This window comes from Bidens hawaiensis, unplaced genomic scaffold (assembly GCF_021521415.1).
Source record: "Bidens hawaiensis isolate Kalapana, Puna unplaced genomic scaffold, B.hawaiensis_p1.1 tig00024638_1, whole genome shotgun sequence".
NCBI classification, from domain to species: Eukaryota; Viridiplantae; Streptophyta; class Magnoliopsida; order Asterales; family Asteraceae; genus Bidens; species Bidens hawaiensis.
In genome coordinates this window covers 178863-196334 of record NW_027493897.1, presented here as the reverse complement: position 1 = coordinate 196334, position 17472 = coordinate 178863, and the positions used below count along the sequence as shown (strand labels likewise).

At 36.5% G+C, this 17472-nt stretch overlaps 1 protein-coding gene, 1 long non-coding RNA gene and 1 pseudogene across 5 annotated transcripts; 1 reads left to right on the top strand and 2 right to left on the bottom strand.

Moving 5' to 3' along the window:
• Positions 1 to 17: 17 nt before the first annotated feature.
• Positions 18 to 16946, bottom strand: LOC143569719 (subtilisin-like serine-protease S). Its single transcript, XM_077055565.1, has 6 exons — positions 16552 to 16946; positions 16235 to 16326; positions 16046 to 16143; positions 2034 to 2186; positions 1816 to 1927; positions 18 to 614 (listed from the first exon to the last, which is right to left on the bottom strand). Exons 1-6 carry the CDS (start codon positions 16621 to 16623, stop codon positions 530 to 532), a joined length of 612 nt encoding a protein of 203 aa, XP_076911680.1. The 5' UTR covers positions 16624 to 16946; the 3' UTR covers positions 18 to 529.
• On the bottom strand, positions 4551 to 10550 carry LOC143569711 (subtilisin-like serine-protease S; annotated as a pseudogene). The gene is made up of 7 exons (XR_013141780.1): positions 10414 to 10550; positions 9735 to 9928; positions 6305 to 6713; positions 5747 to 5972; positions 5524 to 5638; positions 5242 to 5446; positions 4551 to 5144 (listed from the first exon to the last, which is right to left on the bottom strand). The product of XR_013141780.1 is annotated as a subtilisin-like serine-protease S (transcript).
• LOC143569720 (uncharacterized) lies at positions 11349 to 13263 on the top strand. Of its 3 annotated transcripts, none has more exons than XR_013141785.1 (3): positions 11349 to 12264; positions 13053 to 13076; positions 13111 to 13263. It is a non-coding gene; the product is annotated as an uncharacterized LOC143569720 (long non-coding RNA). The 3 variants fall into 3 exon arrangements; XR_013141784.1 differs by having other exon boundaries at positions 11349 to 12025; positions 12098 to 12264; positions 13053 to 13261; XR_013141783.1 differs by having other exon boundaries at positions 11349 to 11551; positions 11641 to 12264; positions 13053 to 13253.
• Positions 16947 to 17472: the final 526 nt, after the last annotated feature.

Here is a 17472-nt window from a genome sequence, read left to right as displayed (position 1 = left end):
CTGGGGCTTCGGCATCTCCTCCGGATATTATACCGTACATCTTCCATTGATCTGCCTTTGTGTTCACCCCGAAACCCTTCAACTGTTTTAGATTACCAAGAAGTATGTACGATGGAAACTCGCGATCAATCGTGCTAGCACCCACAGTAAGCATCCATGGAGCCACATTCGTCACTGTACTTGGAAAGAAGCTGTTACCAGCGGATGCACATACAACAATACCTTTCTCAAACGCGTGAAACGAACCAATAGAAATCGCTTCTCCAAAATAAAGTTGTTGGGCTGGAATTTGACCAAGCGATATAGAAATAACATCGACACCATCATGAATAGCGTCGCTAAATGCTGCGAGAATGTCAGCATCGTCGCAATCACTGAACCAACAAGCTTTGTATATGGACAGTCTAGCGCTTGGAACACCTCCTCTTGCGGTGCCTGATCCTAGCTCGTATACACTGGCATTAGAAACCTTTGATCCAGCAACAGTAGATGATGTGTGTGTCCCGTGGCCATCACTATCCCGTGCTGATCAAAAGAAAGTTTGGTTATAGCTCTCCAAAGGGCCGTGTACTGCTTCGAATCCTTTGGAGTAGTATCGAGCTCCTATAATCTTCCTGAAAAACGGCAATTGAAATAAACGAACCGAGAATTATCCGTAACTTATCTATCATATGGCACAAAACAGGTTTGATAAAATGTGTTGTAAAGGATGTCTAATGACAAATAGTGTTACATTTAAATATTGAACTTATTCGATCAAGGAAATCAAGAAACGGAGCACGATATTACATAAACCTTATACGACTCTTTTTATTTAATAAAAGGAAAAACTAAATAAGTTGCAATGCTTAACAAAAACATCTAAACTCAAACCTTTATTTATAGGCAACTAGATACTTAAGCAACAAGACACTTAATGGACAATAATACATAAATCAGGAAGAAAAACGTCTAATTCTAAATACAAACTAATTCTATAAATAACATAACTTAGACACCAAAGGTCCAAACCCCAAGTAGTTAACTTTGGTCCATAGACTCTAGATCTCTATCATAACCGTCCTTTGAAATCTTCCATACCACCGTTATGTTTTTCGCATTATCATTCGAGTCCTTCAAGTTAGTATTGCACCAAGTTTCACATTAATCGTAAAATAATGATTTTTTTTCTTTTTGACGTTATTGGGTTAGTGATTACATAATGCTTCTCAAGTTTTAATTCACATAAATTTCTTTTTTTTTACATGTAAGGGTGTGTATGGGTGGTTTTTTGTTCTGTTCGATTTCGGGTTTTTCTTTTTTTTTTTCTATTGGGCTTGTAACTTTTGGGCCTAATTTTGTTTTTTTTGTTAATTATTGATTCACTAATCACTACATATTTGGGCATAAAATTTTTCAGGTTGCATAATTTATTAATTTCTTATAAATTACTCACCAGTCAAAAATAAAAATTATAATCTATAAAAAAGCTGTTTAGTTCAATTTTAGTACATGCAAAACTAAAACTGAACCGGGAATTAGTTTTTAAGAAAACATAAAACCAAATTGTGAGTTTAGGTTCGGATTCGGTTAGTTAATTTTTGCTATGTCTGGTATTTCGGTTATGCGTCAATTATTTCGGTTTCATCCCTACTTACCAATGTGTCTTAAGACTCTCAGTGACATCACAAGACTCTTTAGCTACTTCTAAAAACATAGTGGCTGCTTTAACACATTTTTAGCGACTAATACACATTAATAAAGATGGTTAATCTTTCACTAGTGCAAATCTTAACATAAAACTCAGTATATCGAGACAAGCATCCCAATGATTACCAGTTGCAGTTAAATCTTGTGAAATTTTGTCCCAACACACACTCTCCTTGGAATTTTGTCAGCACAGGCCCTAATCCATAGTCATTGAAGCTTTGTGACTCCGGCCACACGCCTAAATGAATAGTGTTTTTCATTAGGGGACGTCGCTAAAAACAAGCGAAAGAAGGGAATGTCACTATAAACAATTTTATAAGGAACTAGTGTTTGTAGCCAAGTACCTGAATCAATGACACCAACATTAACATCCGATTGTATGTCTGTAGGAAGATTGTTATATTGAGGAATAGAATCAACTCCTAAAATTTTCCATGAATTGGTTGTATGCAAACGATTCGTCCTACTCTCAAAGACCGAAACAACATCTTCATTTTCTGCGACATAAACCATGAAGCCAAGCTGTAAACTGTTAAAAGGAATTACAACTGTGACGACCTAAAACTTTAAGATCTAGTTCAGTTTGATCAAAGCCAATAATTATATAATAACAGGGGTGTAAACGAGTCGAGCCCCGCTCTTTTCAAGCTCGATGTTTGAAGCTCTGGCTTGACTCGTGTGTAAGTTTTCAAAATCAAGCTTGACTCGGCTCAATATAACAATGTCAGAAACTTTCTAGATTTATGTTCGTAAAGCTATAGGTCAGAGTTTTTTTAGATTTGTGTCACTAAGGTATATTTTAGAATCATTTCTAGGTTATTAAAGCTATGTTAGAAGCGTTTGGCTAAGCAACAGTAATGACACTATATTAATACATCAATAACATGTCGCACGGCCCATATGACCTTAAGCAGGGCATATGACATGCTAAAATGTCACATGCATCATATAACGGGCAAAAATTGGTCATATGAGCCGTGTGAGGCGGTGTTCACCAATCACGTCATATGACATGTTTGACACACGTACTGATGTAACTGCTAACAACGTCATATCGCTCATATGCTCACTTTTCGTCTTATCATATGGCTAGTATGCTACAATATGACCCACACAACATCATATGACCATGTATCATGTAAAGTTTAGAGTGGTGTTTCTATAACAGTATAACATCACATGTCTCAGTAAAGCTATACTTAGATATTTCTTTTTCTGATTTGTGATAGTTTAGCCATTTAAAATTTTAAATCTACATTACTACATATGCCAAAAAGAAACTATTTAACTTGGACTATTTGTCTATTTGTGACGGCACAAATGGTGGTAGTAATTAGCTATTTAGAAACCAACTAATCGCTCCAGCCAGTTTTGATGTAGTAAAGAAACCTGAAAGTTTTGTTACCTGGTCGGAAGTAAGCATCGCGGAGAAGCCTCTAAAGCTTCTAGTATAATGGTGGATCATTGCTTCCTTTGCTCCATTATAACTGGAAAAAAAGCAACATTTTAAAACATATATAGTAGTAGTACGAATATAATGCATAAAACAAATGTCTACATATAGTTATAGCCATGTACGTTTTCGTGCTTGCCTTTCAAGGAGCGATACAAGCAAATCATGGTTAGCCGAGATGACAGACTCTGAGTTCGGGTGTGAGTGCAGTCCCATGTAGACTATGTAATGCTATATATTGAAAATACAAGTTAGCGCCATATCCAATGTTTTAGGGAGGACACATCTATAATAAAGACATTAACTTAACTAGGATTTTTCAACTACTAGGCTCTAAAATAATTCTTTTTTACAATTGCTTCATTCAACTAATCTACACTGCAGGTGCCAATAAAGTACAAGAATTTCTTTTGAAAGGCAAACATTTTATTAACATGAACCCAGCTAGTAATTAGAAACAAGACACACGAAACAAAATTACGAACAGACCAAGGTAGTGACCCCGTGATAATGTTTTGATGGGAAAAACCATTACCTTTCTATAAGTATCGCCATGGCCCACCACAAGCGTAGCAAACAACATAAAACTGAAAAATCTTACTAATTTCATACTTCTTGAGGAGCCAAAGGGTTTCTGTTTTAACAACTTTACAATTGAACTTATACTCTTTATGTAGATGAGGTCACTGAGAATTTGAGAGCTATAAAAACAAAAATTTTATATTTGTTTAATTAGTTAAAAAGAAATTGAGTTGTAGGGTCGCAGCAATGAGCCGGCTGGTATAATGCTAATGTTGGTTCCATAGCCGGCTTTTGTTTTTTGTTTTTGTTCTAAGAAAACTGTATTATTGCAAATAAGATAAACTGATTACTAATGATGTGTTTTAACTAATTTTTATTGTTGATAAAATAAAATTAGTGACAAAAATAAGTAAAGATTTGCATTTTGCTTTAACCTTAATACACATAACCGTTTTCTCCACTCCTCTCCGTATTAAGTAGTTCTCACAGTTCACCCCTTATGAGGAAAAACGTTGTTGCAAGAACCTTGTCAAAGTCCGTTCGTATGAATTTAATTATAAAAACAAAAAGTTAGCAACTAAAAATCTAAAGTTTTAAGAAAAACACATGAATAGTTAACATTTGACACGAAAATTGGTTGCAACCTAGGCTGCTATGTAGAACCGGTCGTGATGATAAACCAATGAAAAGTGATTTTTCTTTTTTGTTAATTAATTTTCACCTGACAACCCAACCCAACCCAACATCAGGTCGAGATGTGAATGGTAAAATAGCATTTAGATACAAGAACAAGTTGATGTTAAGAAGACGGAAAGTGCAATAAATATAAACAGCAAATACAAAATAAAAATCCCAACATACTTTCTATTTTTTTTCTCACATAAGTCCCTCGATCAACAACTTTTTGTACGTTAAAGTTCCTCCACATACTAAACTTAAATCGAAATCACATTAACAGCAATCGGACTCCTGACCATATGAACATCATTTCTCCATGTCAACGATCCAAACTCGAAGCTGCCATTGCTACTTTTATAAGGCACAAAATCGATCCTGTAAGTCATCTTCTCCCCTGATTTTGAGAACCTAAGGACATCAGGATAAACTGAAGCTTTTACTCCTGCAATTGCTTCTAACTTTGAATAATAAACAGTCGGGCCTTGACCGGTATATGTAACAGTCCTGTAAACCGATAAATTTCCAGCCATATTAAAGACACCAGTTGACGGATAGTTGAAGTTATAAGAGGGGGTGGGAGGATTCTTGCAGGAAATCGGTGTCCCAGTCAAGTTTTTGAGCTGTGCAATGCTTGCACCATAGCTGCATAGGAGATCAATGACATTGTTGGTGTCAAAATCGTAAATGAGTCCCGGGTCTACTGCTGCACCTGAATTTATGTGTCCTGATCCGTAATCAAAAGGATTTGCATTTGTGGAATCATCGTTTCTTATGAAGTTTTGGGTATTGTCAGTGGTGGTAGCTGCAAAAAATTGATATTACGACCGATGTTTAGTGACATCCATTTTCGGTAAAACTCATCTGCTAAGGTTTTCTAACTTGCTAACCAAAGTGCTAACCTGTGGTCATAATTGCAGACTTTATCGCGGCTGGGCTCCAATAAGGATGAACCGATTTCAACAATGCAGCTACCGCAGATACATGTGGACACGACATAGAAGTACCAGAGATAATATTATAGTCAATGCTATTGCCAGCAGTATCTTTAGTCGCGAGAGGTGACCACGCTGCCAAAATGTTCACTCCGGGTGCAGTTATATCCGGCTGCATTCAAATATACAACACATATTAGAACACAAGTTTCATTTGGTAAAAAACACATAGAATGGAAAGATACAAACTTTGATGATGTCGGGAGTTATAATGTTCGGTCCCTTGGAAGAGAAGATCGCCATCGCTGGTGCTGGTTTAATACCGACGTTTGTTACTGTTAGGTAGATTCTAGCTGTTGGATTCCTGGAATCACAATGAAACGATTCTGATTTAGGGTTTAAGGTTTAGTGAATTATGCTTTTAAACCATTCTTTTATGGATAAGTTGTACATCTATGATTTAGTGACTTACTTTTCTGTTTTCATGTATGTATTCCGTTTTCCTGATTAAAACACTTGGAATAACGGATTGAAACAACACGTATTTTCCAATAGGATCGATGATGATCATCCCGGCACCACCACCTTTTTTCACCGCAATGGCCTTCTCTTTCCTATCATCGTTAAGCTTCTCGAGCATACAGACCACGATTTTCCCCTTGATTGAGTTTGAATCCAAGGTATTGCTCTTGCAAAAACTAGACAAGAGGAGCCAAAACAATGAATAATTTAGTTCAAAATGTAAGTGTCCCACGCGACAAATAGTGTCGTCTATGGTACATTTTGGCTGTTACATTTGTGACGATTGGGTTGAAAAACATCTATAGATTGTATTAATTATGCTTTGTCTTTTGTGTCTGTGCAATGGGCTTGTTAAGTTTTATAATATGTAGTTGATTCAAGAGTTCGCAGACTCATACTTGGACTAGCCAGACTTCCACAGAAGTATTATTATTATTATTATTATTATTATTATTATTATTATTATTATTTCGGCTTACGCTATGCGTGATTTTCTTAAATAACTTACCTTGCATTTGTAGAGGGGATACCCGACGCTGCAGCAACGCCACCAGATATTATACTGTACAATTTCCCTTGATCTGGCATTGTGTTTACCCCGAAACCTTTTAACTGCTTTAGATTCCCAAGAAGTACATATGATGGAAACTTGCGGTCAACTGTGCTAGCAGCCACAGTAATCATCCATGGAGCCACATTCGCCGCTGTTCTTGGAACTATGTTGTTACCCGCTGATGCACTTACAACAATACCTTTCTGAAACGCGTGAAATGATGCGATAGAGTTTACGTCTTCAAAGTAATTTTGTTGGGGTGGATTCGGACCAAAGGAAATAGAAATAACATCAACAGCGTCGTGAATAGCGTCGCTAAATGCTGCAAGAACGTCGGCATCTTCACAACCACCGAACCAGCACGCTTTTGTTAGGATTAAACGCACACACGAAACCGAACACACACACGAAAGCAATAAACGAACACGAGGATTTAACGTGGTTCGGTCTAAACTGACCTACGTCCACGGGTGGCAACTAGGTATATCTTTATTGAGTGACCAATATTACAAGTACATAATGTTGTTTATATAGAGACTGAACTAGGGTTAGTAAATTATTATGCAAGAAATCTAAACCGGGCCGGGCTTGGGCCCGACCGCCCACACCCGTCTCCTCTTTTGACTTCATATAATAAACCGGGCCAACAAGGCCTACGAACCCAACAATCTCCCACTCGGAGGCCTTGAGTACTCTCGTCTGCACTCCTAATTGTACTTCTGTAATCTGAACATTAAACTTCTTCTAGTTGTCACCGCCTTCTCATCAATTAACCTGAAGGCCCGTTGAAGCTCCCCGGAGCTCCAACACGTCAGTCATGGCTGAAACTGCCCCTGACCCGTTCTCTGTCCCTACCGGCTCCCACTGTAACGAACTACCGGATCCTGAGATAACCTGAGAACAAACACTCTCCATATTCAGCAAGTAATTCATTGGAGAGACTTTTACAGCTGGAATACTGGTTTTCTTAATCCACTGTCGACCTGGAACTGTAACTGAAACACGACCTGTGCTCCTACTATCACGATGTCCCCCAACTGATTTAACCTTCCTAGCTCGTTCATCCTGAATCTTCACTTTGGCTCTGGGTTTGTTACTTGCAAAACGAACCTTCTTCTGCCCACGAGATTCTGTGAACCGGATTTTGTCTTTCACCAAAACTGGATCCACTCCTTTTGATGACATGCCGACCATATACAATGAACCCATTTTCTTTCCACGAGCAACAACGAGATTCCCTTTGACTACTTTCCACTGCCCATTCCCGAACTTAACATCGTGCCCTTGGTCATCCAACTGCCCAACTGAAATCAAACGTTTCTTCAAACTTGGAATAACCCTCACGTCTTTCAAAGTCTAAGAGGTACCCGGCTGAAGTTATCAAATCAACGTCTCCCAATATCATCATTCGCTAGTCGAACCTTTCCAAAATCCCCAAATTTAAGATTCTTCATCGTTTCACTACAGTGAGTGGCATGAAACGATGCACCAGAATCCATCACCCAAGCATCAACGCTACTCTCAACACTACAAACCAAAGCCTCATCACTACTGACCCCGTCATCTGTGTCGTCTTCTGTAACGTTCACCTCTTTCTTACCATTCGGACACTGATTCCTGAAGTGTCCTTTCTCTTTACAACCCCAACATTCAATATCCTTACGAGTCTTAGACTGACTCCTCTTCCTGCTCCCACTGCCTCGCTGTTTTCCCCTACCTCTACCTTCTGTGACTAGCATATTGCCTGATGATTCACCTGAACTTCTGCGTCTTGAATCTTCTCCCAGAATCAGATCTCGAATCCCATCGAAAGTAATATTTGTAGACGAACTACAAACTGCAGTCACTGTTTGCGACCAACTGTCGGGCAAAGAGGATAATAACAAGAGGCCTTGAACTTCATCATCAAACTTAATGTCAACTGACACTAAGCGGGACAAGATCGAATTAAGATTATTGATATGAGTTGTAACTGACCCACCCTCTTTCATTCTTGTTGTCACTAGCTCTCGGATAAGATAGACTTTATTCGCTGCCGAAGGCTTCTCATACATGTTGGATAGCGCCTCCATCATACCACGTGCTGTGGTTTCTTTCATGATGTTAAACGCCACATCTTCCGACAACGACAAAGTAATACAAGCCCTAGCTTTCTTGTCTAACTTCTTCCAATCTGCTTCTGACATCTTTTCTGGTTTTTCATCCTCAAGCACTACATCTAAGTCTTTCTGACAAAGTAGTGCCTCAATCTGCATCTTCCACCAACCGAACTTCTGTCCGTCAAACTTTTGTATCGAAACCTTTCCGTCTTCTGCCATAACAATGACTAAAACGAAAAACTGGATAAAAACAGAGACAAAAAAAGCAATGACACGAACCTGAACCTAACAACTATTCTACTGAACTCTGTTAAACAATCAACCTATTTAAACGCAACGGAAATACGAACTGTAAATCAGAAACCGAAACTTTAAACTGAAACGATAAACCTGACAAACGCGGTTGGCACTGGTTCTGGCTTCTATAACGCTTCTTCTGATTGACAAGGGTTCTCCGAAAAATAAAATCTTGATTTATTTGTTCTGGCTCGTCCTTTTGCAAATAGGATCTCGACCTCTTTTTACCCACACAAAAGAATCACACTGGGCCTACTGCCCTTGTTGTTTTTTTAAAGCCCAAAACTACACAGCCCAACAAAGAAAAACAAACTTGTGTTTCGTCCAAAGCAAACAAATGTTGGTCAAACCTAAATCCAAGCTCCTGCTCAAAATTTATATTATATATAATTTTTACGACGGCGCACGATACCAGTGATGATGCTACTAGATGTAGTTATAATTGCTTTCCACAGAATAAACTTCAATCAACGAAGGGCGGCTGAGACGAAAGTTAGAGAGGCGGCGGCTTTCTGCCGACGGAACCGCGCAACCCTATGAACGAACGGTCTACTGCCAAAAGCCTTCGGTATACTTCCGATCGATTGATGTGGCGGCAAGCGTAACTGCTTCAAAGTGTTCTTCGTGTGATCCCGAACCTAAGCTTTGATACCACTTGTTAGGATTAAACGCACACACGAAACCGAACACACACACGAAAGCAATAAACGAACACGAGGATTTAACGTGGTTCGGTCTAAACTGACCTACGTCCACGGGTGGCAACTAGGTATATCTTTATTGAGTGACCAATATTACAAGTACATAATGTTGTTTATATAGAGACTGAACTAGGGTTAGTAAATTATTATGCAAGAAATCTAAACCGGGCCGGGCTTGGGCCCGACCGCCCACACCCGTCTCCTCTTTTGACTTCATATAATAAACCGGGCCAACAAGGCCTACGAACCCAACAGCTTTGTATATGGACAACCTAGAACTTGGAACACCTCCTCTTGCGGTGCCTGAGCCTAGCCCGTATAGGCTAACATTAGAAACCTTTGATCCAGCAATGGTAGATGATGTGTGGGTCCCGTGGCCATCGCTATCTCGTGCTGATCGAAAGAAAGTTTGGTTAAAGTTCTCAAGAGGGCCGTTTATCGCTTCAAATCCTTTGTAGTAGTATCGAGCTCCTATAATCTTCCTGAAAAACGCCAATTAAAATAGACGAAATCAGGAATTATCCGTAACAAATCCATTATATGCACACCCCTAGTCACAGGCGTGTCACGATATATAGAACAAGACCCTTTAGCGACTCACAAAAACATAGTGACAACATTAAACATATTTTTAACGACTAATGCCCGTCAATGAAGATCGTTCACTACAAAAAAAAGTCCATTTAGTGGCACATATTTTTAATGACATTTAGCTTTTGTGTCACTAATTTACGTTTTTAATGGCATATGTAGTGGCACTTAGTTCTAGTGCCACTAAGTTATGATTTAGTGGCACTTTGCGTATGCCACTAAAAATGTAGCGTCACGCGTTTATAGTAGCATTTAACTTTTGTGCCACTAATATATGGTTTTAATGGCACTTTGTGTATGTCATGTATGCGTAGCACAAAATTTTAGTGACACTTAGTTTTAGTGCCACTAATTTATGATTTTAGTGTCACTTTACGTATGCCACAAAAATTCTTGTGACATGTTTTTAATGACATTTAGCTTTTGTGCCACTAATTTGGTTTTTAATGACACTTTGCATATGCCATCTTTGTTTATAACCACATTTTTAGTGGCACTTAGTTTTAGTGCCATTAATTTCTTATTTTTGTGGCACTTTGCGTATGCCACTAAAATTATGGTGGCACGCACTTTTAATGGCATTTAGAGTTTGTGTCATTAATTTGGGTTTTTAGTGGCACTTTGTGTGTGTCACTAAAAATCTAGTGCATGGCACACATTTTCAATGATGTTTAGCTTTTGTGCCATTAATTTGGATAGTTTAAGCCCACCATCTCCTATTACGTGAAAACCCATCGCCTAAATACTCAATTTGGTAAAATAAACTGGTATAATTTTAAATAATAATTTTTTCTTATATATGTAAACTAAGTAATTATATTTTTTTACTTTATTTTCCTAAAATTTTTTTTAACTCATTCCAACCCTGTCCATCCTTGGAGCATGTTTGGGATTGAGTTTGAAAAGTGCGAGGCTTTTCAAAAAAACCATTTTAAAAAGGCAGAATTTGGGGTTTTTAGAAAGCTGCTTTTTAACCCTTGTCAAAAGCTAAAATAGAAGGCCTTTTTTATGATTGTCAAACACCATTTAAGTTGTTGGCTTTTTAAAAAAGCCAATAAGCCAGTAAGGTGTTGTCAAACTCATTCCCAAACATGCTCCAAAACTCCACCCAGCAAATCAAACTCAATGAAACTCAAAAATAGTTGGCTTCTCCTCTTCGTCTACTGGGCGCATAACGAAATAGTATTAATTGTTTTATAAAAAGTATTAATTGTTTTATAAAAAAAAATGCAATTCTTTCTTTGTTGGCAGTAGATAGATCGTGTGCCCAAAAAATAGCTGGCATCTCTCTTTCACTTTCTAGAGAGTGTGTTTGTGAGATTCCACCTCCACTGTCGCCACCGTCATCCATGGCCGCTCACCGGCGGCGCCACTGCCACTACAATCACAACCAGTTCCGCTTCCTTATTTCGGAAATTTGTGCAATCTCCGGCTCGATTATGATCTTCTACGGTTTCAATTCGCTGCTTACACCGTCGCCTTATCATCTGCATCACCTGATACGGCGGACGTCGGTAATCTCACTATCTAGGTTACATCGCTAATGCTTTTGATTGTTAGTTTGTATCTGTATTCGGCTACATCAGTTCGAATCAATTGTTAGGTTTTTTATTTATCTGATTCGATGATTCGCTTGTTGCTTTGTTGTTCGAAGTTCCGCTTAATTTGAATCTAGATTGGATCTGATTGCGTCACCGAATTGAATCGTTTGCACACCTAATTCTTCATGTTTCTCCGTCAAATCACACACTGTACTGGTATTATACTCATCGACATTGACGGAAAATGATGTAAGACGATGTATTACAAGCTGAATTGAATCCTCCGATGACGGATTGATGTTTTCCATAATTTATTGAAAATTAGGGCTCGAAATGGAAATCAATGTAGAGTTATTACCATATCAATTTTGAGCCGAAAGTGATGGATTAGCTCCCGTTCTGCATCTTCACAACTCCGGCGATCCTTTAATTTCTTCTTCTAGGAAGGTAATCAATCGCCTTCAGTTCTTCGATTTCACTCTTTCATTTTGTTTATGTTGACCTAATTTTGTTATGTAGTTGCAGTCTATCTGTTTCAAACCAAGGCATAACACGTTTGACTGCCTATGAAGGACCGCCAGCCAATGACTGTTTCTCAATATGCTTATGCTCCTCCTCCGTTCCTTTTGGAGTACTGCGGTATGTTAATATCTGGATGTTCATTTGCGTGTTTAAGTTGAAATTAGGTAAAAATTTATATTATTTTGCTTCTAGGTTTTCATTGATGTATTTTGCTATTTGTACCTTGTTTGTTGCTACAAATAATCATTTTTGTTCACGAGCTATTCATTGAAATCATATTTACTAAAACCATAGATGTATGTTCCGTCTTGGCAAGCATGTAAGGGTTAAAATTAGGACTTTCAGTGACTGATTATAACTTTCTGTTGATTGAAGTTGAATTGTCTGTCACTGTATCAGGGGCCTTGGAACAAACAATCTGCATTCGTTTATTGTACAATCTGTATACTTATATCGATATAGCTACTCATGATAGTCAAAAGTTATGAATTTTGTCTTGTGATTACTATTTCGATTTCATACTTTAAATAGGATTATCGGTACTATGTTTATAAACTAATTATCCTTAAATGCGTGTTGTTTTTGTTAGTGTATCATAGCTGATCATCATACAGTCAAATACCACATATCGATAATTGCAGGCCCATCATTAATTCGTAGTCTTCATGTCAAATATCAGACAATACATGAACTCCAATTTGCATATTTGCAGTAGATCTATATTTGGCCATCTTTGGCCCTTTATGCAAGGACCTGCGCTATAACACCAATTCCCCATATAGTTGATAAGGCGTATTAAAAAATTTGTGGTATTAAAATCCTAAATACTCAATTTGTTAGTATACCTATAGCATTTTTAAGTTTTGAAAAATCTTAGGTTTGATCTTCAAAGTCAAGTATCAAATTGTTGTATTGTTTGGTACCTGAATGTTTTTGTGGTGTTTTTTTACAGATTCGAATACGGAAAGCCGAATTGGTATGTTGCGTACTTACAGATTTATGTCCCTAAGGACCACAGATTTAGCAGTTCGCAGAGAGGAAACTAAACTGCTAGCATTTAAATCAACGGTAACTTTTTTGAAACCCCCCCCCCCCCCCCCAATAAGTAGTTCAAATAATTTTATCGATATGAGTGTTTTATATTGATAAAAAATTTGTTTTGAAACTATTATACCCACTGAAGTGTAATTTGATGCGTTTCACTTTTAGATATTTTTTGTTTTATATATCTGATCCAATAAAAAAACCTGAATTTTTTGGTATTTGATACAATGTCTCAAGAAAGGTCTACTAATGGTTCACGATACAAAATTTGGAATTATACCAAATGTCAATGTGGGACATAAAGTGCATATACGTGGGTGTGTCGTAAAAGTTGTTGAAAGTTGGGCAATGCCTAAATAGCTAATGCCATATAATACTTTTATGTTTCTTCATTTGACTTATTGATAATGTTATTTTCTTACTTTTAACTACTATTAATTGGTGCATATTTCACGGCTACACTCTTTTTGTGGGTTTACTTCTCAAACAAGATAAGTATTAAATTTCTTACATATGTATTATATTTTAATCTAATATTTTGTATGCAATATTATGATACTTTTATTATTCAAATTTGATGTATTTAACTCATGTCATTTTCTTTGGTACAATAGGTGTAAATAATTATGTCATCAAGCAGTCCCTATTCAAACTAAGAAAGATGGGTTAATAGGCGACTTTATGTGCTTCTCATTGTTGGAGAGTTCATGGATAGGTAAGTAGGTAATTGTGCATGTGCAGGTGACGCGTTGGTTGGTTCTAGAGACAAACTGAGTTCTGATTTACCAACGGTATGGCTGCTCTATAAAAAATGACTTTATGAACATGTCTAAGACAAACAAAACATGACACAAAATCCGCCCGTAGCAACGCACATGTACGATTACTAAATATTTATATTGCATGTTTTTTATCACAAAAATATCTGCATAAACTGTCCATGTACTAACATTTGTTTTCATTTATATCCTTTTCTGATATTGGTAATCGGAAAAAAATATCTCATCCCTAATAGTATCCCTATTGTTTGCTTATTAAAATGTCTTAATTTTTTTATTAGGTACTTTGCATGAAAATTGAAGATTGTGAAAGATGTTCATGAATGCAATGAAGTTTTTAGTTTTTATTATGATATTTGTTAGTTTTCCTTTTTACATATCTAATATTTAGACATAGCTTGAGACTTATTAGACATTTGGTTATTTTTGGAATATGATCAGACTTTTAAACGTGGTAAAGATATTATGATTTATATATTTTAGGTTTTATTTTAAGTATATATTACAAATAATATTGTTTTTAATTAATCAAAAGTAACATGATGAACATCTATAGTGGCATTAAAAGCGTCACTCAACCCAAAAGTTTGCAGTGGCAAATAAAGAAAAAGTGCCATTAAAAGCCCATAAGGTTCTAGTGGCATACGAAAAAAATGTGCCAATAAAGCCCAAAAAGTTTGTAGTGGCAAATGTAAAAAAGTGTCACTAAAAGTCTAATAGTAAGTAGTGGCAGACGAAAAAAGTGCCATTAAAAGCCCCAAAAGTTTTAGTGGCAAACAAAAAAAAGTGCCATTAAAAGTCTAAAAGTTTGTAGTGGTAGACGAAAAAAGTGCCACTAAAAGGCTTTAGTGGTAGCACTTCTAGTAACACTTTTTTTGTGTGTCACTCATTTCAAAAAGGTTCTTTAGTGGCAATTTTGTGGTTTCTTGTGACACTATTTCTGTGCCACTAAATGGCTTTTTGTTTGTAGTGGTTAATCTTTCATTAGTGCAAATCTTAACGTGAAGCTTAGTAGTACATAGAGACGAGCATCACAATGATTACCTATTGCAGTTGAGTTGTGTGAAACTCTCTCCCGACATGCATTCTCCCTTGAACTTTGCCGGCACATGCCCTAATCCATAGTCATTGAAGCTTTGTGATTCCGGCCACACACCTATATTGAGTATCATTTTTCATTAGGGGTGTCAATTAAACAAATGGTGTCGCTAAAAAACAAGTTTATAAGGAACTAGTATTTGTAACAAGTACCTGAATCAATGACACCAATAATAACATCCGATTGAATATCTGTTGTAAGCTTGTTATACCGAGGAATAGAATCGACTCCTAAAAATTTCCATGAATTGGTTGTATGCAACCGATTTATCCTGCTCTCAAAGACCGAAACAATCTTCATTTTCTGCTCACAAACCAAACCATGAACTGTTAAAAACAATTTAATGCAACGATTAAAAACTTTTCAGTTTGATCAAACCAAATTTTTATAATACCATAGGTTAGATTTTTATTTTTTCTAGATTTCTATCACTAAGCTATATGTTAGAAACTTTTTCTAGATTTGTAGGGTATGGCTAAGAAACACCTGTGACATGTGTCACACGGCCCATATGATCTGATCTTAGATAGGTCATATGACAAGAAAAATCTGCCATATGGTCCATATGACAGACGGAAAATGGACATAAGTCGTATGAGGTGGTTTAGTTAACACAAAATTAAATAAAATGATTGATGTGACCATTAACAAATCATAGGACTCATATGACATGTTTAATTAACACAAAATGCTTGATGTGACAATTAACAAAGTCATATGGCTCATATAATTATTTTTTTGTCCTGTCATATAGTTAGTATGATATAATTCATATGATCATTTTTCATTCTATCAAATGACCAATATAACATAACATGGCCCACATGGCATCAAATGACCTTGTATATGATGTGACAGGTGTAAAGTTTAGGTTGGTGTTTGTATAGCATAGCATGTGTCAGTAAAGCTGTAGTTAGGATTTTTTTTATTTTTTTTTACGCTAAAGCCATTGGATTTTGACGGCACAAATGTTGGTATTTATATTTATAAACCAACCAGCCAGTTTTAATGTAGTAAAGAAACCTGAAAGTTTTGTAGCTTGATCAGGTGTAAGCATCGCCGAGAAGCCTCTGAAGCTTTTAGTATAATGATGGATTGTTGCTTCTTTTGCTCCTTTATGACTGAAAAAAGAAAGCGTCGGTTCAAAACACAGTATTGTGAATATAATGAAAAAATGTAGTTATAGCCAATTAGCCATCTATTTGCGGTTACCTTTCAAGAATTGATGCAAGCATATCATGGTTAGCCGAGATGACAGATTCTGAGATCGGGTGCGAGTGTTGTCCCATGTAGACTATGTAATGCTACACATTGATCAAACAGTACTATATGTTAGCAACAAATTTTATGTTTTTGCGAAGGAGATATCGTTAATAAAGACATTAACATAACTAAAATGTTCAATTATAAGGTCCCAAATTTTCGACTTCTTTTTTTTTTTACATTTGTTTCATTCAACTTATCTACTCTGCTGGTGCCAATTTCGAGAAGTACAAGAAAGTGACAACGTTTTGAAGGGAAAGCGTTACCTTTCTAGTATCGTCATGGCCAACCACGAGTGTAGCAAGCAAAATAAAACTGAAAACTCCTACAAACTTCATATTTCTTGAGGAGCCAAAGGGTTGCTTAGTGGATTTAGGCACTAATTAGCAAATGGAATTGTATGCTTTAAATAGATGAAGTCATTGAGATTTTGAGCGCTATAAATGATTAATTTAAAATAGTTTAATGAATTAAGAAATATTGAGTTGAATGGTACTAGCATCAGTTAGCCGGCTGGTAATGCAGTTTCCATAGCCGGCTTTTGTTTTTTTGTTTTTGTTCCAAGAAAATTGTATCATTAATAATAATATACTTTGATAACTAATAGTATAATTTAACTGATTTTCTGAAAAAGTTGTATATACTCTACTTTACCAGTAATACATAAAGCGGTTATGTAACCGCATAACCCACTCACACTTGTTAAATCATGACATTACTTCAAACAACAATTATATTATGCGGTCTCACATTTTCATACTTAAATTGGTTCTCTCAAACTCACAAACTCACTCCGCGAGCGTGTGTTTTGTTATATAAAAGATAACGCAAACTAGCACAGGATGCTTGCATGTGGAGGTGTCTTATGACTTATTATTAATAATATACATTACTAATAATGTGATTAAACTAATTTCAATGCACTGGTTACAAGTCACTGAAACGTAAGACTCAAATAGAAATAGAGAAAAGCAGACTATTAAGACACCAAGTCAACTTGGCATAATCTGCAAATATATAAACATCCCTTTACATTCCCAAAAGCCAAAACAAACAATTTAATTGATTCGAGGTTAAGAAAACACGATACTTTTATCTGCTTTTCACCTGGAAAAAGCTTGAACATGCTCAAACGTGTACAATAATCCAACATGAATTAGTAAGATATATTTCACATGAACCTGTGC

Coding starts and splice junctions, on each gene's coding strand:
- LOC143569719 (XM_077055565.1), bottom strand. CDS start 16,623: ATGAAGTTTGTAGGAGTTTTCAGTTTTATTTTGCTTGCTACACTCGTG. Junction 1,928..2,033: donor TGTTGGTGTCATTGATTCAG/GTACTTGGCTAC, acceptor CTATTCATTTAG/GCGTGTGGCCGGAGTCACAA. Junction 615..1,815: donor ACAAGATTTAACTGCAACTG/GTAATCATTGGG, acceptor GCCGTTTTTCAG/GAAGATTATAGGAGCTCGAT.